Below are 15968 nucleotides of genomic sequence, written 5' to 3' on the forward strand. Positions count from 1 at the left end.
TGTTTATCACTTTTTAAGATTTTTCTATCAAAGTACACTGAAAAACTTTGATGGAGAATGAAAACAACAAAGCAGACACTACTAGAAGGTGTGATCGCCTGTCACATTGGGTCCTGAACAAAGAGCTGGAGTTGTATTGGTGCTGCTGGAACTCTCTTGTTTGTGAACAGATGAGGCTGTAACAGTAGGGGGCTGATTCAGGGATTATTAGAGCCTGGGGAGAGTCTGTGTGTGGGGTGCTTTACAACAGAGGGGAACAGTGCACAGCGAAGGTAAACAAGGCATTTAATCAATCAGCGGATGGTTGAAAGCAGGGAACAGTCGAGAAAAAGCAGGATGTGAACGGAGGCAGCCAGGAGGTTATAAGTAGGGGAGCTAACTGCCAGGAACACGGAGCACACCTCAGCTGTTGCACTTAGTCAGACCTCACCTCCTATTTCTCCTCATCGCCCGTTGCCTCTGCCTCGTTTGCCGCTCTGGGAGCCATGCATCCCCAGCGTCCTCTTCCCCAGGCCATGCCTACCTCCTCCTCTCTGGGTAAGCACCTGAGGGACTTGGCCATGGGTCTAGGAAAAGGCAAGAACTTCATGGGAGGAAACGTTGCCTACGGTTTCATCCAGTCGGCTAAGGAGTGCCTCTACTTCCTCCTCTGCTGCTGGTGCATCAAAGAGATCCTGGACTGACCGACTGTGAGAGAGAGTGGATTGAGTGGTCAAACATTGATTTTTCCTTTTTCTCCGTTGGCACCTATAGTGTAATTTCAACCAGCTTTTATTTCATTGTGGATGGAGTGTTTGATCAGCGGTGCTGGCAAAGCATTGGCAAGTATGTCATATGACAACAAACTACCACTTGAGCACTTAGCGAACTAATTTATATAATGCAATTTATGTTTTGTAGTAGGGGTGTAAGAAAATATTGAGTATTGCGATATTATGTTTTGAGATACCGTATAGATTCTCCAAAATGCTGTATTGTTTTTTGATTAACCGCTTAAAAATCTGATGGACCGCCGTTGGACCCGGCTGCTATTTCGTCTTTCGGAGGTTGTAGCGGGCTCGGAAGTTACTGGCATAATATGAAACTAGAAAACCTAAGGAATCTATTGGTACCAACCGTGTCATACTTCCATGTAGCGAAGAACATTAAATAAAGCTCCAAAGTTAGGCTAAATTTTGTCGAGGAAAAACTGGCATGGCCATCTTCAAATGGATCCCTTGACCTCTGACCTCAAGATATGTAAATGAAAATGGGTTCTATGGGTACCCACGAGTCTCCCCTTTACAGACGCAATATATTGAATCGTTACCTCTGTATCATGATATGTATCGCATCGCCAGATTCTTGCCAATACACAGCCCTATTTTGTAGTGTTTAAAGTGACATTCTCAATTTTAGAAAGCAGCAATTTCAATGAGGAATAGGTGTACTAAATCCTAGAATTATTTAATGTGTTAAAAATATGTTTATCTCTGTTTTTTAGTGTCTGTAGGATACTCTTCTTGGGGTTCCAGGAAAACACACTTGCACATTTCCAGAAGCTACAAATGTTCACTTTGCGATTGGGTCAGAGTTCATCCCTGCTGATCTGAGACCTTGAGGAATGGACAAAGCCCTGATGTTCACTGTACAAACTGGTGTGCACTGAATAAAGGAACTAATGACTAGAAAAAAGATTACCTTTATGTCTGTATTTTTGTTCATTTTGTTTTGGTTAATCTTTTAGTTAACATGTACTGTAAAGCAAAAAAAAAAAAAAAAGAAGATAAGCTATACAAAGACTTTGGTTTAAGTGTCAAACTAAGCTTTTAAAGGGACTGTTTGTTACTTTTTACACGTATAAATCTACCGGGTCGGGATCCCATGCGCGCTCGCATGTGCGCTCGCGTGCTCGCGTGTGGCTACGCTGTTCAGACTGCTCCTCTGCCTGCTTGTCTTCACTCACAACACGCGCATTCTCGCTCCACTTCACGTTCATGCGCGCACACTACACACTGCAGGAGAGTTGGTTTAGCTCTGAGACTATCTAGTAAATGTACAGTGGACGTTTGTGCAGAAATAACTGCTGCAGCTCCTCCAGACCAACAGAGGTTTTCCGTGTCTTGTGAAGTGACGGGGCTCCGCAGAGAGTGACGTTGTCGTCTCCAACCGGGTGCCGGTGTCTCCCTACGGCCGCGGTCGGAGACGACAAAGTTACTCGCTGCAGAGCCCCGCTGCCTCAGCCCCGGAGGCTGAAGCAGTGGGGCTGAAGCAGGAAAAGCCAACACTAGGATCAGCAGTGATTCATGGAGAGACCTTCGTCTGGTCAGCTAACATTACTGCCAAGCAGGTGAAATATAGAGTGATATTGTGGTTTTAGCTGACGTGTGTCGCCTCACTGTGTTGAGCGATGCTCGTTCATGTCTATGTAGAGCGAGCACAAGCGCAAACCCGACGCTGACTTTCGTTGACTTAACGGCCACAGGTGTCGCTGTTAACAAGCAATTCTGAAAGTTACAAATAGTCCCTTTAAGGCTTAAGTATCATGTCTTTATAGAGGTCCAATTTGTGACTTATATTGAACCAAAACAGGATATATTTTACAAACTGTCTTACTGTATATGGGAAAGGAGGATATATTATTATATATATTAAACACTTGATTTGAATGTGTTTTGTATGATATTATGCTATGTATTTATTTTGCATTTGTTTTATGTTGTGGCGTCTGAATCTTTAATGTATGTTTAAATGCTGCTGTTTTAGCCAGGTCTCTCTTGCAAAAGAGATTCTTAATCTCAATGATTACAACATGGTTAAATAAAGGTTAAGAAATATATATATATTGTGACCTACAATATCAACCTGGAATCAGCCCAAGAGCCTGTGGACTATCAGCATTAAATGCCCGAGGAGGACTGCTGGTGTTATCCTATGTAAGATGTATGTTTTACATACTCAGCATCACCTGCGTGTGTCAATCACATTGGAACCTTTCCCAAGTGAGGAGCAGTGATGCCATTGGTCGAACTGGAGGGCGAGGGGCGGGACTAAGGCCTCTACGCGGTCTGTGATTGGACGAGAGGCGTGTGGATCATTGCAAGTTTCAAGACGCACTTTTCTATGTTCGCAAGTTGGATGAGGAAGCTCAGAAGTGTCTGCTGTTATCTGTGACAGACTGTGTGGGGGGACTGAAGTAAAAGCGACGGACCACGGTAAGAAATGACCTGAATTTGGATGCAACAAGTGTTTTTGTTTTAAAGTGACAAGGTCTGTTTTGTTGTTTGTTCTTCCATTGCGTCGTTTCACTCACTTTTTCCTGGTTTGGCTGTTTAAAGTGGAAAGTTTTGTATTTAGCTACTGGCCACTGTTAACTATTTTGGTGGCTTTTGACCCCTTTAGAGCTCCAGCTTACTCACACTGGCCTTTAACACGTTTAAAAAGTGATATGTTTGAGTTTATCTCGGTTTTGTTTATGTTTATCTTTGAGCCCATCTCCATATATGACATTTCCTGTCCCAGGCTGCACACCCCTTCACTTGATGATGCTGTGTGAACATACTGGTTATGGTGCTTTTGCTGACAGCCTAACATTGCCTGTCCTGTCCTGGCCTGTAGTTTATTCTCTTGACCTTTTTTGGTCATTTTTTCCCCTGCAGAGATCAAGATAATAAGCCTGCAGCTGGAGTCATGTATTTGGCTGTAGTTTGTATTTTTAGTGTGCCCACTATTGCCTAATGCAATTTTTAGGTAAACTAAACTGAAGATTATTGTTTAAAATGTATTAATAAAGTGAGATCAGGCAGGGTGTGAAGTATCTTTTAAATATGAAGTTTAATATCTTGACCTTTTTTGGTATTTTTTCCCTGCTGAGATCAAGATAATAAGCCTATAATCATCTATTTGGTTTGTATTTTAGTGATCCCACTAATGCAATTTTAGGTGACACATAAACTAAACTGAAGATTATTGTTTAAAATGTATTAATAAACTGAGATGGTGTCAAGTATCTTTAAAATATGATGGCTATGAAGATATGGTGTAACCCAGCCTCTTCTTAGAGCTTTACAGGTTATATTAGATATTACTCATTGAGATCAGAGAGGAAGAAGAGACTACAAGGCAGTGAACATTATTTTTTTCTCTGCTAATAAAAGCCATTGGCTATGTGGTACAGTTAAAATAATCCTTTTAACCCTGTCCTTAGAATACATTTCTTGCCTCTGTTGTGTTCCCCATGGCCATCTTCTGCATGCTCTCTGTCTCTAGTCAATCTCATGGTGGCTATATTTAGCCGGTATCTATTTAAGCCATTCCACTATATGCCCCACAATGCTCCTAGGGCCCTAGGCTAGATTCAGTAGGTTTCTCTTGGGAGGCACTCGATTAGGAGACCCAAATTGCAGAGCTGGGAGAGAATTGAATTTGGGGAGTGAAGTGTGTCATTATTACCCAGACAATGTGGTGTTAATGTAAGTGGTTAGCTCTTTCTGCATTCACAGAGGAAAGCCAGACTACGCATGATAAATATGCATCTGTTATGTCCTCCTCTGCTGTTTGAGAGCAGCTGTAATACCGGACACTTGTAGCTGAACAGGACGTGACATTGTAAAATGTCAGTCTTGTGTTTCCGCTTGAGTGATCTCAGTCTGGAAGGATTGACCTACTACTACAGATGTGGATGCAGGGAAAACAGCTGCACCATATGTTTATCTTACCGTAGAATGTATGCCTAGGAATTGTAGTTTTAAATTTGGTGGTTTGTAGACATAAACTGACAGACCGGTAGCTTTGAAATGTACAGCCTATTCTGCTGTCTTGTGGCGGGCGGCCTTAGTTACCCGTGTGCCGTGCCAAAACATGTCCCTGCTAGTCAAAAGCCAGGGTGACTAAAAGGCCCACAACACATACAAACTACTAATGAAGAACTGAATGGTTCCAAGGAGCTGTACTTCCTGCACACATACACACAATGCAATGATGAATGTGTTACAGTAGCTCCTTTTATTGGCAGAATGGGTGAGGCTGAATAACAAAGGCAGGTATGCAAATACTGCGCATGGGTAAATAGGAAATGTAAATTTCTTTAAGCTGCAGTGCTCACACTGTCACCCTATAATACTACTACTACAATACACCTGCTCACTCGGGGTTGTCGGCTGTCGCTTCAGTAACAAGTGCATTGTGCAAAAAGTCTATTTTTCCCACTGCACCATTTTTAAAATGTAGGATTGACCTTGTTGAAATATCACAACGCCAGCTTCGATGCAGAGCGTATGAAGGATTATACATTTAATTTGATTTCTTCTCAAATTGTGAACTACTGTTAACCTGTTATGTATGTTCCTCTTGTGTTGCAGGAGACAGGCAAAGCCTCTAGGGGGCCATGTCTGGCGGCAGCGGTGCGAACAACAGCTGGACCATCCTCGCTCCTGAGGTATCACCGCTCTGTAAAGCGCTTAGCAAGTCGCTGTGATTGACCTCATTGAAAAACGCATTATTTAAAAAGAAAAAAAAAAAAGCTCCTTGCCCCAGTTGATTTTCTTTTGGGTCACCTGGATATGAAGTAGGTTTCTGTAATAAGACTGTCTCTGTTTCTTTTCTTTATGATTTTAACTATTATTTCGAAAAAAAGCAAACTGGCTTAAGAGGCATTGGCCTGATGGGGAGTTACACACACACACACACACACACACATGCACACACACACTAGCTTGTTCAGTGGCCCGCAGTAGCTGTTGTTTAAAAGAGTGATGCTCAGAAACAATCAAAAGATAAACTGCATGTTCAGATTAGCCTGGATTGCTCCAGCAATAATATCTAAATGGTAATAATGTCTGTGCGTTTGTGTCCTCTGACTGTCTGTTGTTTGTCTGTTTGTCCCAGGAGACTGCTGCTGAAACCCTGAGGCCTTTGGCAGAGGGGACAAAGCACCATGAAGAAAGCCTTACATCTGCAGCAGGTGTTTGTCACAATACATTTGAGGATTGTGAGATTATTTATGCCACAGGAAAAAAACATATTTACTTAACACTAGGGATGTCATCGATTAAAATATTTAATTGCATGATTGTCCATAGTTAATCGTGATTAATTGCATATTCTTTATCTGTTCAAAATGTACCTTAAAGGGAGATTTGTCAAGTATTTCATTCTCTTATCAACACGAGAGTGGGCAAATATGCTTTCTTTATGCAAATATATGTATATATTTATTATAGGAAATCAATTAACAACACAAAACAATGACAAATATTGTCCAGAAACCCTCACAGGTACTGCATTTAGCATGAAAAATATGCTCAAATCATAACATGGCAAACTGAAGCCAAACAGGCAACAACAGCTGTCAGTGTCTCAGTGTGCTGACTTGACTATGACTTAACCCCAAACTCCATGTGATTATCATAAAGTGTGCATGTCTGTAAAGGGGAGACTCGTGGGTACCCATAGAACCCATTTTCATTCACATATCTTGAGGTCAGAGGTCAAGGGACCCCTTTAAAAATGGCCATGACAGTTTTTCCTTGCCAAAATTTAGTGTAACTTCGCAGCATTATTTAGCCTCCTACATCTATAGCCAGTATGACATGGTTGGTACTAATGGATTCTAAGGTTTTTTGTAGTTTCATATGATACAAGTATCTTCACTCTAGCTTTAAAGCTCGCTACAACCTAAAGCTTTGTTGCAAGTTGCGTTAATGTGTTAAAGAAATTAGTGGCGTTAAAACGAAATTGCGTTAACGTGTTATTATCACGTTTTTATCGCGTTATTATCGAGTTAACTTTGACAGCCCCACTTAACACCCAAACCTATTCTAATTTACGTTTTTAATTTGTACTTACTTACTTTTGCCCATTTGCCTTCTCTAATAATTAATAAAATGAAACAACCCGAAAAGTGAATAATATTATATCACAGCTTATCATTATGTACATAATGATAAGCTGTGACACACTGGAGAAGGTATTCCAAGTTAGAATTGCTGCATTTCAAAGAGTCACACTTGAAATATGTTTAACTATTGCTCTTGAAGTCGTCCTTCTTGCCTTATGTTTCTGTGTTTGCTGAGCCAGGTTCAGAGGAGAACCAGCCTGCAAACGGTGCAGAGTCTGCAGAGGGGCTCCCTGTGGAGAGCCACCTGGTAAGACAGCAACACAAATCATTTTCTATAATGTAATATTTGTTTCACAGCTTAGCTGAATATGTAGTTATGATTGGTCAACGAAGGCATTCTGCTGTTATACCATGCTTTGGTTGAATACTCATTGCTGGTTTGCCAGAGGTTATACATTTAAACTGTTTATAGCCACTAGGAGTGCTTTATTCTGATTGGCCAGTGGGTGTGTAGCTACAGTACATTATTACCCTTTCTAACTAAGTATTCATACCTGGAGGATGGTTATTTTCAGCTGTTACCAGGCTACAGTTATTATATGTCCTCTATTTCTTGGCCGCGACCAGTGACTTCCTGGAGTCTCCATTGGTTGCCTGGCAACTGGTCCTATAGCCAAGAAATCGTCCAGCACATAACCCATTGTAAAACGGCGAACTGTTGTTTTACAAAAACTGATGTTTTTACACGTTTTTTGTACAGATTTAACAAGATAGAAACAGATATATAACGTGTTAATTAGTATTTTGTTGCCTTTGGACAGAGCCAGGCTAGCACCCTTCCTTACCCTTGTGCTAAACTAAGCTAACTGGCTGTAGCTTTATATTTACCGTACAGATACAAGAGTGGTTTAAAACTCCTCGTCTAACTCTCTGCCCAAAATTTTGAATTAGGCTCATTGCTTGAGTTTAAAGAGGGCCTATTATGTTGTAGTGCTTTTTCCCTTTCCTTTAGTGTGTTATATAATTTATGGTGCATGTGAAAGGTCTGCAAAGTTACAAAGCCCAAAGTCCACGCCAAAGGGAGTTAACTCTCCCCCACAGAAACACTGCGCCTGAACTGCCTGAAACGCCTTGCTTGAAGTCCCGCCTTTTCTTCTGTAACGTGGTGATGTCACCAAGTAACACATTTGCATAATACCTGCATAGCGGCTAGTTTGGCACGCCCTCAAACAAAGCTAGTTAGAGCAGAGCTGGAAACCAAAAATGCTGAAAGGGAGCTCTAAAAGCTTTGACTGATGGTGGTAATACATATTATAATGGCCTGATTCTTTTACGCAGGTATCAGAAGAAAAAACAGCAGAGCTAAGCGGAGACACGAGCACAGAGCAACACTACGCCGTGCCCGCCGTCGTCACCGATGCCCCTGTTCCCACCACTTTGGAAGTCTCCGGCAGCTCCGTCCCCGGCAGTGATGCACTCATCCAGTCAGAGGGCCTACCTGAGGGCCTGGCGCAGTCCAGCCCTGACCCCGATTCGTTTTCTGACTCCTACACCCACATAAGCCCGTCTCCTGATGACCCCCCAGCCTTACTGCTGAGCACAGAGACTCTGGGAGGGGGGGAGTTCACACAGGAAGAAGAGAGGCTCGCACAGGAAGGAGCACTGCATCCACTGAATGGGGAGGAGCTACAACAGGAAGAGGAGGGGTCAGAGCTGTTTCCAAGGACGACCGACTTAAGGAAACAGGCAGGTATGAACAACAAGACTTTTATTATTAGATTAATATTATAATAACCTCATTATCAGCCTTTATTATGTCGTCATATAAAGATCATTACCTGGTATGCCTGTATCCTTTCCTTTAGACTAAGTCGAATGTACTGTTTGTGTTTGAAGTGTACTTGGTGGACCAGCTGGTTATGGAATTGTTCAGTATCTGGGCCAGGAGGTTGTCTGGAGAGGCTGTGGTCGGTACGAGGCAGGGAGCACGATGTGACAGAGAAGCTTTTAGTTGCATGACAACCTGCAGAAGTAAATTGGCTTCAGAGGGACTGGGACCTTGAAAGTTTTTTTGCAGTGTGGTGTTTTTGGTCCGCAGCTCTTTTTTTTTTCTTTCGCTACAGCATTAAGAAAAAGTCTTCTTTTGCTCTGTTGTGCATTTTCTTCATACACTTTTTGTTCCCCAACTAGAGTTCAGAGTCAGTGAGTTCTTTTACAGTGCCCTTTTATAGTGCCATTGCTCTTCTACAATAAATTTAATGCAAATACTTTGGAAAACTTTGGTGCCAGAAGTTCCAAATTGAAGCATTTGAATCACTTTCCAGACGATTTATTCAAGATTTAAGCCTTTTGTTTATGCAGTTTAAAGGAAAATAAGGAATGGTAATGGAGCAAATTAACCAGCGTGCCATGCACAGCAGAGCCAATAAAGAAGCAAGTCTTATCTCCCATGAGGAGTATACTGCTTCATCAGACCGATTACAGCGCCAGAGCTGCTGTGCTATCTAACATCAACTTTGTAAATGCAAGAGCAAATTTGTGCCCAATGATGTGCAACAGCTTTAAAATAATAAGTGTGGCAGAAAATAAAATTGTATAATGGATACGTATACATTAAATGATCAGCTGTTTTGAACAGTTATGCCTTCGGGGGTTCACATTGAATAGATTACATCTGTAAAGTCCAAAAATACTTTAACAACAGCTTTTCATCCTCTTCCCTTCCACTGCTCCAGACTCCCTTGTGGATTCAGAGGTGGGTGAGAAGACGGGAGACGAGGCAGAGCCAGAGGTGAAGAGAAGGAGGTCTCTCCTAGCAGCTCTGGAGCGGATCGGAAGGACAGAGGAGGAAGAGGAAGGAGAAGAAGAGTTTCAGCTGCCGCAGCGGAGGGATGACAGCGGGTTCTCTGTGAACAAGTGCATCCTGGGTGCTGTCATTCTGTTAGGCCTTGGCACCATCTTTCTCTCAGGTAGGCGTCCACATATGACCTTTTGAGAGGGAAAAAGTCCCATTTGATTTGCCTGGTACTGTGTTGATGAATTTTAAGATGTTAAAGTGAAATTAGAGGAAAATGAGGAGTTACTAGCTGTAAACGAGACAAAGGTGCTCTGAGACTGAGGTGTATTATACCTGCAGGTGTCTTCATGGACCTGGATGAGGGTAGGTTATGTGTGTGTGAATGAGTGTGTTCTTGCCCACTGCATGTTTGTGTGTTTGAATTTGCATGCAGAAAAAATTGTTTTGCAGCTGACACCTTTTTCGGAAGCGAATTTTAAAACGACTGAATGCAAAGTGTGTGTGTGAGCACAACAGAGAATGAGTCATGCACTTTTGTTACGAGGCTTATTTGCTGTCGTTGAATGAAAACCTCATACCACATCACCACAATGCAAACCAATCATTTCGAGCTTGACCATCATATCTGTGCTTGCGAAACGAGTGGTTTTGAAGTATTAATAAATTCTTCATAGCATGATAAATGTTGAAACTTTACAAGAACATAGATCACTGGTTCCCAACCTGGGGGGTCACACTGAACACGAGCCATATTCACAGAGCCTTCCCTCTCTGCTAAACAGCCTCGTCCTGCATTAGAAAAGTACGCAGCTAAAACAACCAAAGAGCTGATAGAACAATGACCAAGCGCCAAGGGAGAAGAAAACACTGAATTAGTCAAAAACGAAGCCTATAAAGTATGAATGATTATTAAGAATTAAAAAAATACACAATACAGAGAATTGTATTAAAAGTCCCTAAAAATAACAGGAAAGCTCATCTCTGACACAATATGATACAATATTCATAGGAAATAATCTGCTCAAAATTCATCCAAATCGCTCTTTATACACAAACTTCCTGCAGTTATTGCATTCATTATTTGGATTAATTGTACAGTTTCAGTTGTTCTGTACTGTTATTGGTTTGGATTGAATATGATTTGAAATATGCATAAAACATGTCACTTAGTCAGGGTTCGTCAGTTTACTCAATGATAGAAAAGGGGTACCCTAAGGTAAAAGGTTGGGAACCACTGACATAGACGATAAGGCAAAATTTTAAACTGAAAAGTTGCATAATTGGAGATACAAGGTTTTCAAACAGCAATAAATATACTGTCCTTAACCTTTCATTTTATATGATGTTATACAGTCAGTGTAAATATGCCCTTAATCAGCTTGATGGTTGCTTGGGTAGGTGGCATTTTTTCCATCATATGCAAAGCTTTTGCTAGCGTTCTTTGACAGCGTATTTATTCACATGAACATTAAGCTTTGCATAATACATTTGCAGAGAGCGACTACGGTACGATGGAGCTGAAAGATGCAGAGGTACCTGGAAAACAGGTCAGTCTGACGTCAATTTGTCACTTATTTTTTTGTCCTTCTATTCTGTCTGTGTTCTATCCATTATAAATACCATTTGTGTGCCTAGTTTACAGCACAGTGAGTACCACCACATGAATTTTTAGTGTGATATGCTCAGCAGGAGACCACCCACAACACTGGCAGCATTACTGCTATTGTCTACCAACTGTGCTACTCTGGACTTTTGTTCTTTCCCGCCTCACCGTCACATACTGTTCTCTCACTTCTCGACTTCTCAGTCTGGCAACAGCAATCCTGGGAAGTCGTCTAAAATCTCGCCACTGTGTTGTACTGTGTGTGCAATTTGTTGACAGGAGTGGCTTAATCCAGAGGTTCCTCCACCCCCAGTAGATGCTGACAATACAGAGCTTCTAAATAAGTTAGCCGAAGGGAACCCACAGATTTCTGTGCTACAAGCCCAACTTCAGGTGTGACTCCATTCTGTCTCTCACCTTCTCTCTCCTCCTGTGTGTGTTTGTGTGTGGTATACAGACATACGTACATGGATGTGTGTCTGTGCATAAACGTGTCACTGAGTTTGTAATATTCTCACAGGACTCTTTTCTCATGTTCTTTTCTTCTTTTTTTTTCCACACAGGCACAGAAAGAAGAGCTAAAAGTAGCCAAGGGACAGGCAGCAGAGGGAGCAAAGGCGCGGCTGTGGTGGGAGGAGGTGGAGAAGGAAAACAGTAGGTTGAAGAAAGAGATGACATCTCTCCCTGTCCTTCAGAAAGAGAACGAGAGGATGAAGAGAGAGCTGGAGTCTGTCCCGGCCCTACAGAAAGAACTAGAAACACTGAGATCCACTGTGACTGAGTTAAAACACCCCTCAGGTACCAAGGGACAGAGGGGGGAGGGTAGAAGATGTAGAAGGATGATAGTTATTAGACAGCCAGGGACAGTGCTGCATGTTTCTTACCTTTTTCTTCTTTTCACTTGAATGCTCACTTCTCGTATTTGTAGTTGTAGTGACTTCTTGTGTTTCTCTCAGCAGCCAGTGAAGCAGCTCAAGCGCCTGTGAAGCCCACCACATCGCCCCCCAGTGGCAAGCCAGAGGACAGCACGCAGGTCACAGCTGGATCTACAGAGACACAGCCCAAGAAGCCAAGAGATGACCAGAGGGAGAAGAAGAAAGATGTGAAGAAAGATAAAATGGACATGGGCGAGAAGAAGGAGTGGAAAGAGAGCGTTAAATCTGAATGGAAGGAAGGAGAGATACGTGAGCAGAAAGATGGAGGTAAAGCAGAATTGAAAAAGGGAAAACAGGAGCCAGGAAAGTTTGACAAAGAGAAAGATAAGGAAGGGAAGCAAAAGAGGCACAGCGATGAGACAAAACAATGGAAGGAGAAAGACCGGAAGAAAGAAAAGGTGAGCAGAGGTGATGAGGGAAAGCCGTGGAAGGATAGGGAAGGGAAGAAAGATCGGGTAGAAAAGAGTGAGAGAAAAGAAGGTAAGGATAAAGACTGGATAAAGCATGAGAAAGTTAAGGAAGGTAAACAATGGAGGGGTAAGGAGGAGAAGAAGGATTGGAAAGTAGGAAAAGACCACGGAGAGAAGCTCAAGGGCAAGGAGGAGTGGAAGGGAGAGAAGGAATGGAGGAAGGGGAAAGATGGCTTGAAGGAAAGTGAAAAAGAGAAACGGGAAAAAAAAGATTGGAAAGAGAAAGGAGAGAAGAAAGAGTGGAAGAAAAAAGACGGTGACTGGAAAAGTAAAAATGGCAAAGATCATAGTAAAGAAGGGAAAGGAAAGGGTGAAAGGAAACAGTGGGAAGAGAGAAAAAATCACGGTAAAGAAAGGAAGGGGAAGGATGAGAGGATACAGTGGAATGAGAAGAAGAGTAAAGACGATAAGGAGTGGAGGAAGAAAGATGAGAGGAAAAAGCAAGAAGAACCGTTGAAGACAGGAGTAGATAAAGACAGAAAGGACAGATCAAGCTCCCAGAAACACAAAGATGAGCACAAATCTAACAGTCATCACGGCCACAAGGAAAAGCACCTGTGGGGAGACGACAGGAAGCCTCCTCACTCTCACAGCCGACCCTCCCAGGAGCAGCCCGAGTACTGGGTCCAGCAGCGAGACCGCCTCCAGAACAACCCCAAACCAGCACCGCAGTGTGACTCACTGGAGACCTGCGCTCAGGCCGAGGGGCTGCTCCCCGTCCCCTTACCCGAGTTTGAGGCCATCCTCGACACTTACCTGGCCAAGGCGGAGGAGGCGGGAGTGGATGGTGCCAAAAGAGAAGAGCTCAAAAAGCTAGCCACCGAATTCTTCAAGGACGGAGTCTTTGTTCACGACCAGACGAGCTTTCAAGAGTTCGTCGAAGATTTGACGGATATTTTGGAAGACATGGTGGAAGGAGACGACGACGACGACAACGACGATGACTCAGACACAGAGGAAGAGGATAGCGCCATAGAAGAAGAAATGGAGGAGTTTGAAAAAGAAGTCATGAAAAAGTTTTCCTTGCCAGGAGCTGTAGAGAAAGAGGAGAAATCCAAAGGGGAGTTGAAGAAGGAGAGCGGACGAGGACGTGGCTGATGAAGTGATGGAATTCACGTTACCTTGAATTCTTGAAGAAAACTTTTCTCACATGCCTCCATGGTGAACCAAGAATAATGATAAATTGAGGTACATGGGGCCGCGTTTAACAGCAGCAAAACTATCAAACTCTCACACAACTTGTGCAGTATAGTTCAAGTCTCATTTAAGGATGAACCGATCCGACTTTTTCAGTCCCAATACCGATACCCGGGCTTCGGATATCAGCCGATACCGAGAACCGATCCGATACCACTGTGTAATTAATAAACTACATGCCTCACTGTGTGGAAGTTACTGGATCAGGCTTGACTTAAACATTGCTTTCCCAACTTTGTAAAACAAAATGTAACAAATAAATACATAGATACAATTTTACTGAATTGTATGAAGATAATAAAATCGTACACCTGCAACTTGGAAAAACAAAATCTTCAAAATTAACAGGAATTACAACTTTTTAATGCAGCACAAATTGGTCAAAACTCAAAAATTCCAGTATATAATATACATTATATACAAACATAGAATTGATCGTCATTGTCACCAATATCCGATCCGGCTATTTGAGTCAGAATCGGCCCGATATCCCATCTGGTATCGGTAACGGTGCGTCTCATTTATCCAGTCGTAGGCTCACTAATTCCTAAACACATGCATCTTTGCTAAAACCTTACTATCTAAAACACTTCGGACTCGCACGGACAGTTAGCGCGCCCTGCGCGAGCATGAGACTGTAGTTCCTGCAGATGTGTTTTAATAGTCAGGTTATGGCGAATGCCTCATTTACTTCAGTTCATCAAGACTTTTCTCCAATTTTTTGATTCTTCGTTCACCGTGGAGGCATGCGAGAAAAACAAAAGTTTTCCTCAAGAATTCAAGGTTGACACTGGGCGAGTAACTGATATACAAATGGTCATTTCGTGGGTGAAGTATAAGAGCAGTCATGACGGATGAGAGGTTATTCAAAGGGAACATTTTGTATTGGACCACAAACGCTTCCGAGTCTACATTTATCATCCTGTCACCCTTTTTACGGGATCTTATTTCACCCCTGCCATCTGCTGTCCAAGAAGCTCAACTTAAAAACTTAATTTCACTGTTCTTTGGGTCGTTTTGTATTTTTACCTCTGCACACGCAGGCACATTAGTACTTAATAATGGAGAAAGTGTTTTTTGCATCTTCATAATGTGTTTTGGGGATGAACTTGAGAGAGAAGAAACGGATACTTAAGAACCATAATGCATACGTTACATAGCCTTCCTGTGCTCTTTCTTCTAGTGTTCAATCCATAGAAAACCCCCACGTCTATTTTATTTGTAACTGAGCACCTGCAGCTAATGTTGAACATCCGTTGGTGTGAAAGTCATTTCTGCTACTTTCTTCCTTTGCACAGGGGAGATTAAACCTGTTAGACTGAGTTGGATGTTACTCTGCTTTGACTCTGTAAAGTCTTATTCACACACCACACCTCTTCCTCTGCAAACTGCACTGTGCACTGATAAAGTCTACCTATTCACTGATCCTACTCTGTACCTACAGTATGCCATCTAATTGCTTTAGCCTGGCACTTAAATGTCAGATTATCTTTTAAATCATTAGTTTTTGGAAAGGGTGGCGTGAACGGCTGATAAAAGTTTAGTGAAAATGTTATGTGAAATTAGAGAAGTCTGCATTGACTTTGTTTTTGTTTGTTTGTACATATTGCATTAAATGTCTTTGCTGAAATACAGAAATATATAATTAACTTAATATATAGTTTGGCATAATATAGATACAAATAATAATTGGTTGGCACATAAGATATCAACATGTTGAGCATGTATGTTTCTTTTCAGGTACAGAACTCATGTTGCGCACTAAAATGTCCTTAATTATTGTTTTATCATGAATGTAACGTTTGTTTTTATTGATTAGGTTGCTCATGGCAGCACTGAGGTTGTGGCAAGTAGTTTCCAAAAAAAAGCATGTTTTCCTTGCTTTCTGTTTACACGCTAACTTATTAAATGTTGCTGCTTCGAGGGGCCTACAGCCGCATAGAGATTTTCAGAGGGGTGTCGATGCTGAACCACATGCTGTGTGGCAGCATAGAGAACTTATGTATGTTAGGATGTTCATATTTGGCCCTGTTACTGTCACAAGAGCAGAATAATAAATTTGTTGCATCACTGTAAATAACTTGCTTTTGTCTTTTTTTCAATCACTTAAAAATTAAATGTGAATGCCACCTGCGAACATCGACTCATT

General features: G+C 42.0%; 3 protein-coding genes across 14 annotated transcripts in view; 2 read left to right on the forward strand and 1 right to left on the reverse strand.

Moving 5' to 3' along the window:
- flad1 (flavin adenine dinucleotide synthetase 1) overlaps positions 1 to 15968 on the reverse strand; it is a 276153-nt gene that overhangs the window by 39791 nt on the left and 220394 nt on the right. The window lies entirely within an intron of this gene.
- On the forward strand, positions 78 to 1677 carry lenep (lens epithelial protein). 2 transcript variants are annotated; one of them, XM_074653627.1, is made up of 2 exons: positions 78 to 825; positions 1484 to 1677. In XM_074653627.1, the coding sequence occupies exon 1, from the start codon at positions 486 to 488 to the stop codon at positions 681 to 683; it is 198 nt and encodes a 65-aa protein (XP_074509728.1). In that variant the 5' UTR covers positions 78 to 485; the 3' UTR covers positions 684 to 825; positions 1484 to 1677. The 2 variants fall into 2 exon arrangements, with proteins under 2 accessions (XP_074509728.1, XP_074509729.1); XM_074653628.1 differs by having other exon boundaries at positions 78 to 754.
- On the forward strand, positions 3041 to 15896 carry pbxip1b (pre-B-cell leukemia homeobox interacting protein 1b). Of its 11 annotated transcripts, none has more exons than XM_074653605.1 (11): positions 3041 to 3194; positions 5340 to 5416; positions 5866 to 5941; positions 7057 to 7124; positions 8156 to 8567; positions 9553 to 9786; positions 9954 to 9977; positions 11109 to 11161; positions 11497 to 11610; positions 11781 to 12015; positions 12174 to 15896. In XM_074653605.1, exons 2-11 carry the CDS (start codon positions 5366 to 5368, stop codon positions 13718 to 13720), a joined length of 2814 nt encoding a protein of 937 aa, XP_074509706.1. In that variant the 5' UTR covers positions 3041 to 3194; positions 5340 to 5365; the 3' UTR covers positions 13721 to 15896. The 11 variants fall into 11 exon arrangements, with proteins under 11 accessions (XP_074509706.1, XP_074509707.1, XP_074509712.1 ...); XM_074653606.1 differs by having other exon boundaries at positions 12177 to 15896; XM_074653611.1 differs by having other exon boundaries at positions 11781 to 11871.

The sequence above is a fragment of the Sebastes fasciatus genome, chromosome 12, assembly GCF_043250625.1.
Source record: "Sebastes fasciatus isolate fSebFas1 chromosome 12, fSebFas1.pri, whole genome shotgun sequence".
Taxonomy (NCBI): Eukaryota; Metazoa; Chordata; class Actinopteri; order Perciformes; family Sebastidae; genus Sebastes; species Sebastes fasciatus.

What these genes read in the sequence shown, in the direction of transcription:
- pbxip1b (XM_074653605.1), top strand. Translation starts at nt 5,366, where the DNA reads ATGTCTGGCGGCAGCGGTGCGAACAACAGCTGGACCATCCTCGCTCCT. An exon ending in TCCCTGTGGAGAGCCACCTG is followed by an intron (nt 7,125 to 8,155) that starts GTAAGACAGCAA and finishes TCTTTTACGCAG; the next exon opens with GTATCAGAAGAAAAAACAGC. An exon ending in TGCTACAAGCCCAACTTCAG is followed by an intron (nt 11,611 to 11,780) that starts GTGTGACTCCAT and finishes TTTTCCACACAG; the next exon opens with GCACAGAAAGAAGAGCTAAA.
- lenep (XM_074653627.1), top strand. Translation starts at nt 486, where the DNA reads ATGCATCCCCAGCGTCCTCTTCCCCAGGCCATGCCTACCTCCTCCTCT.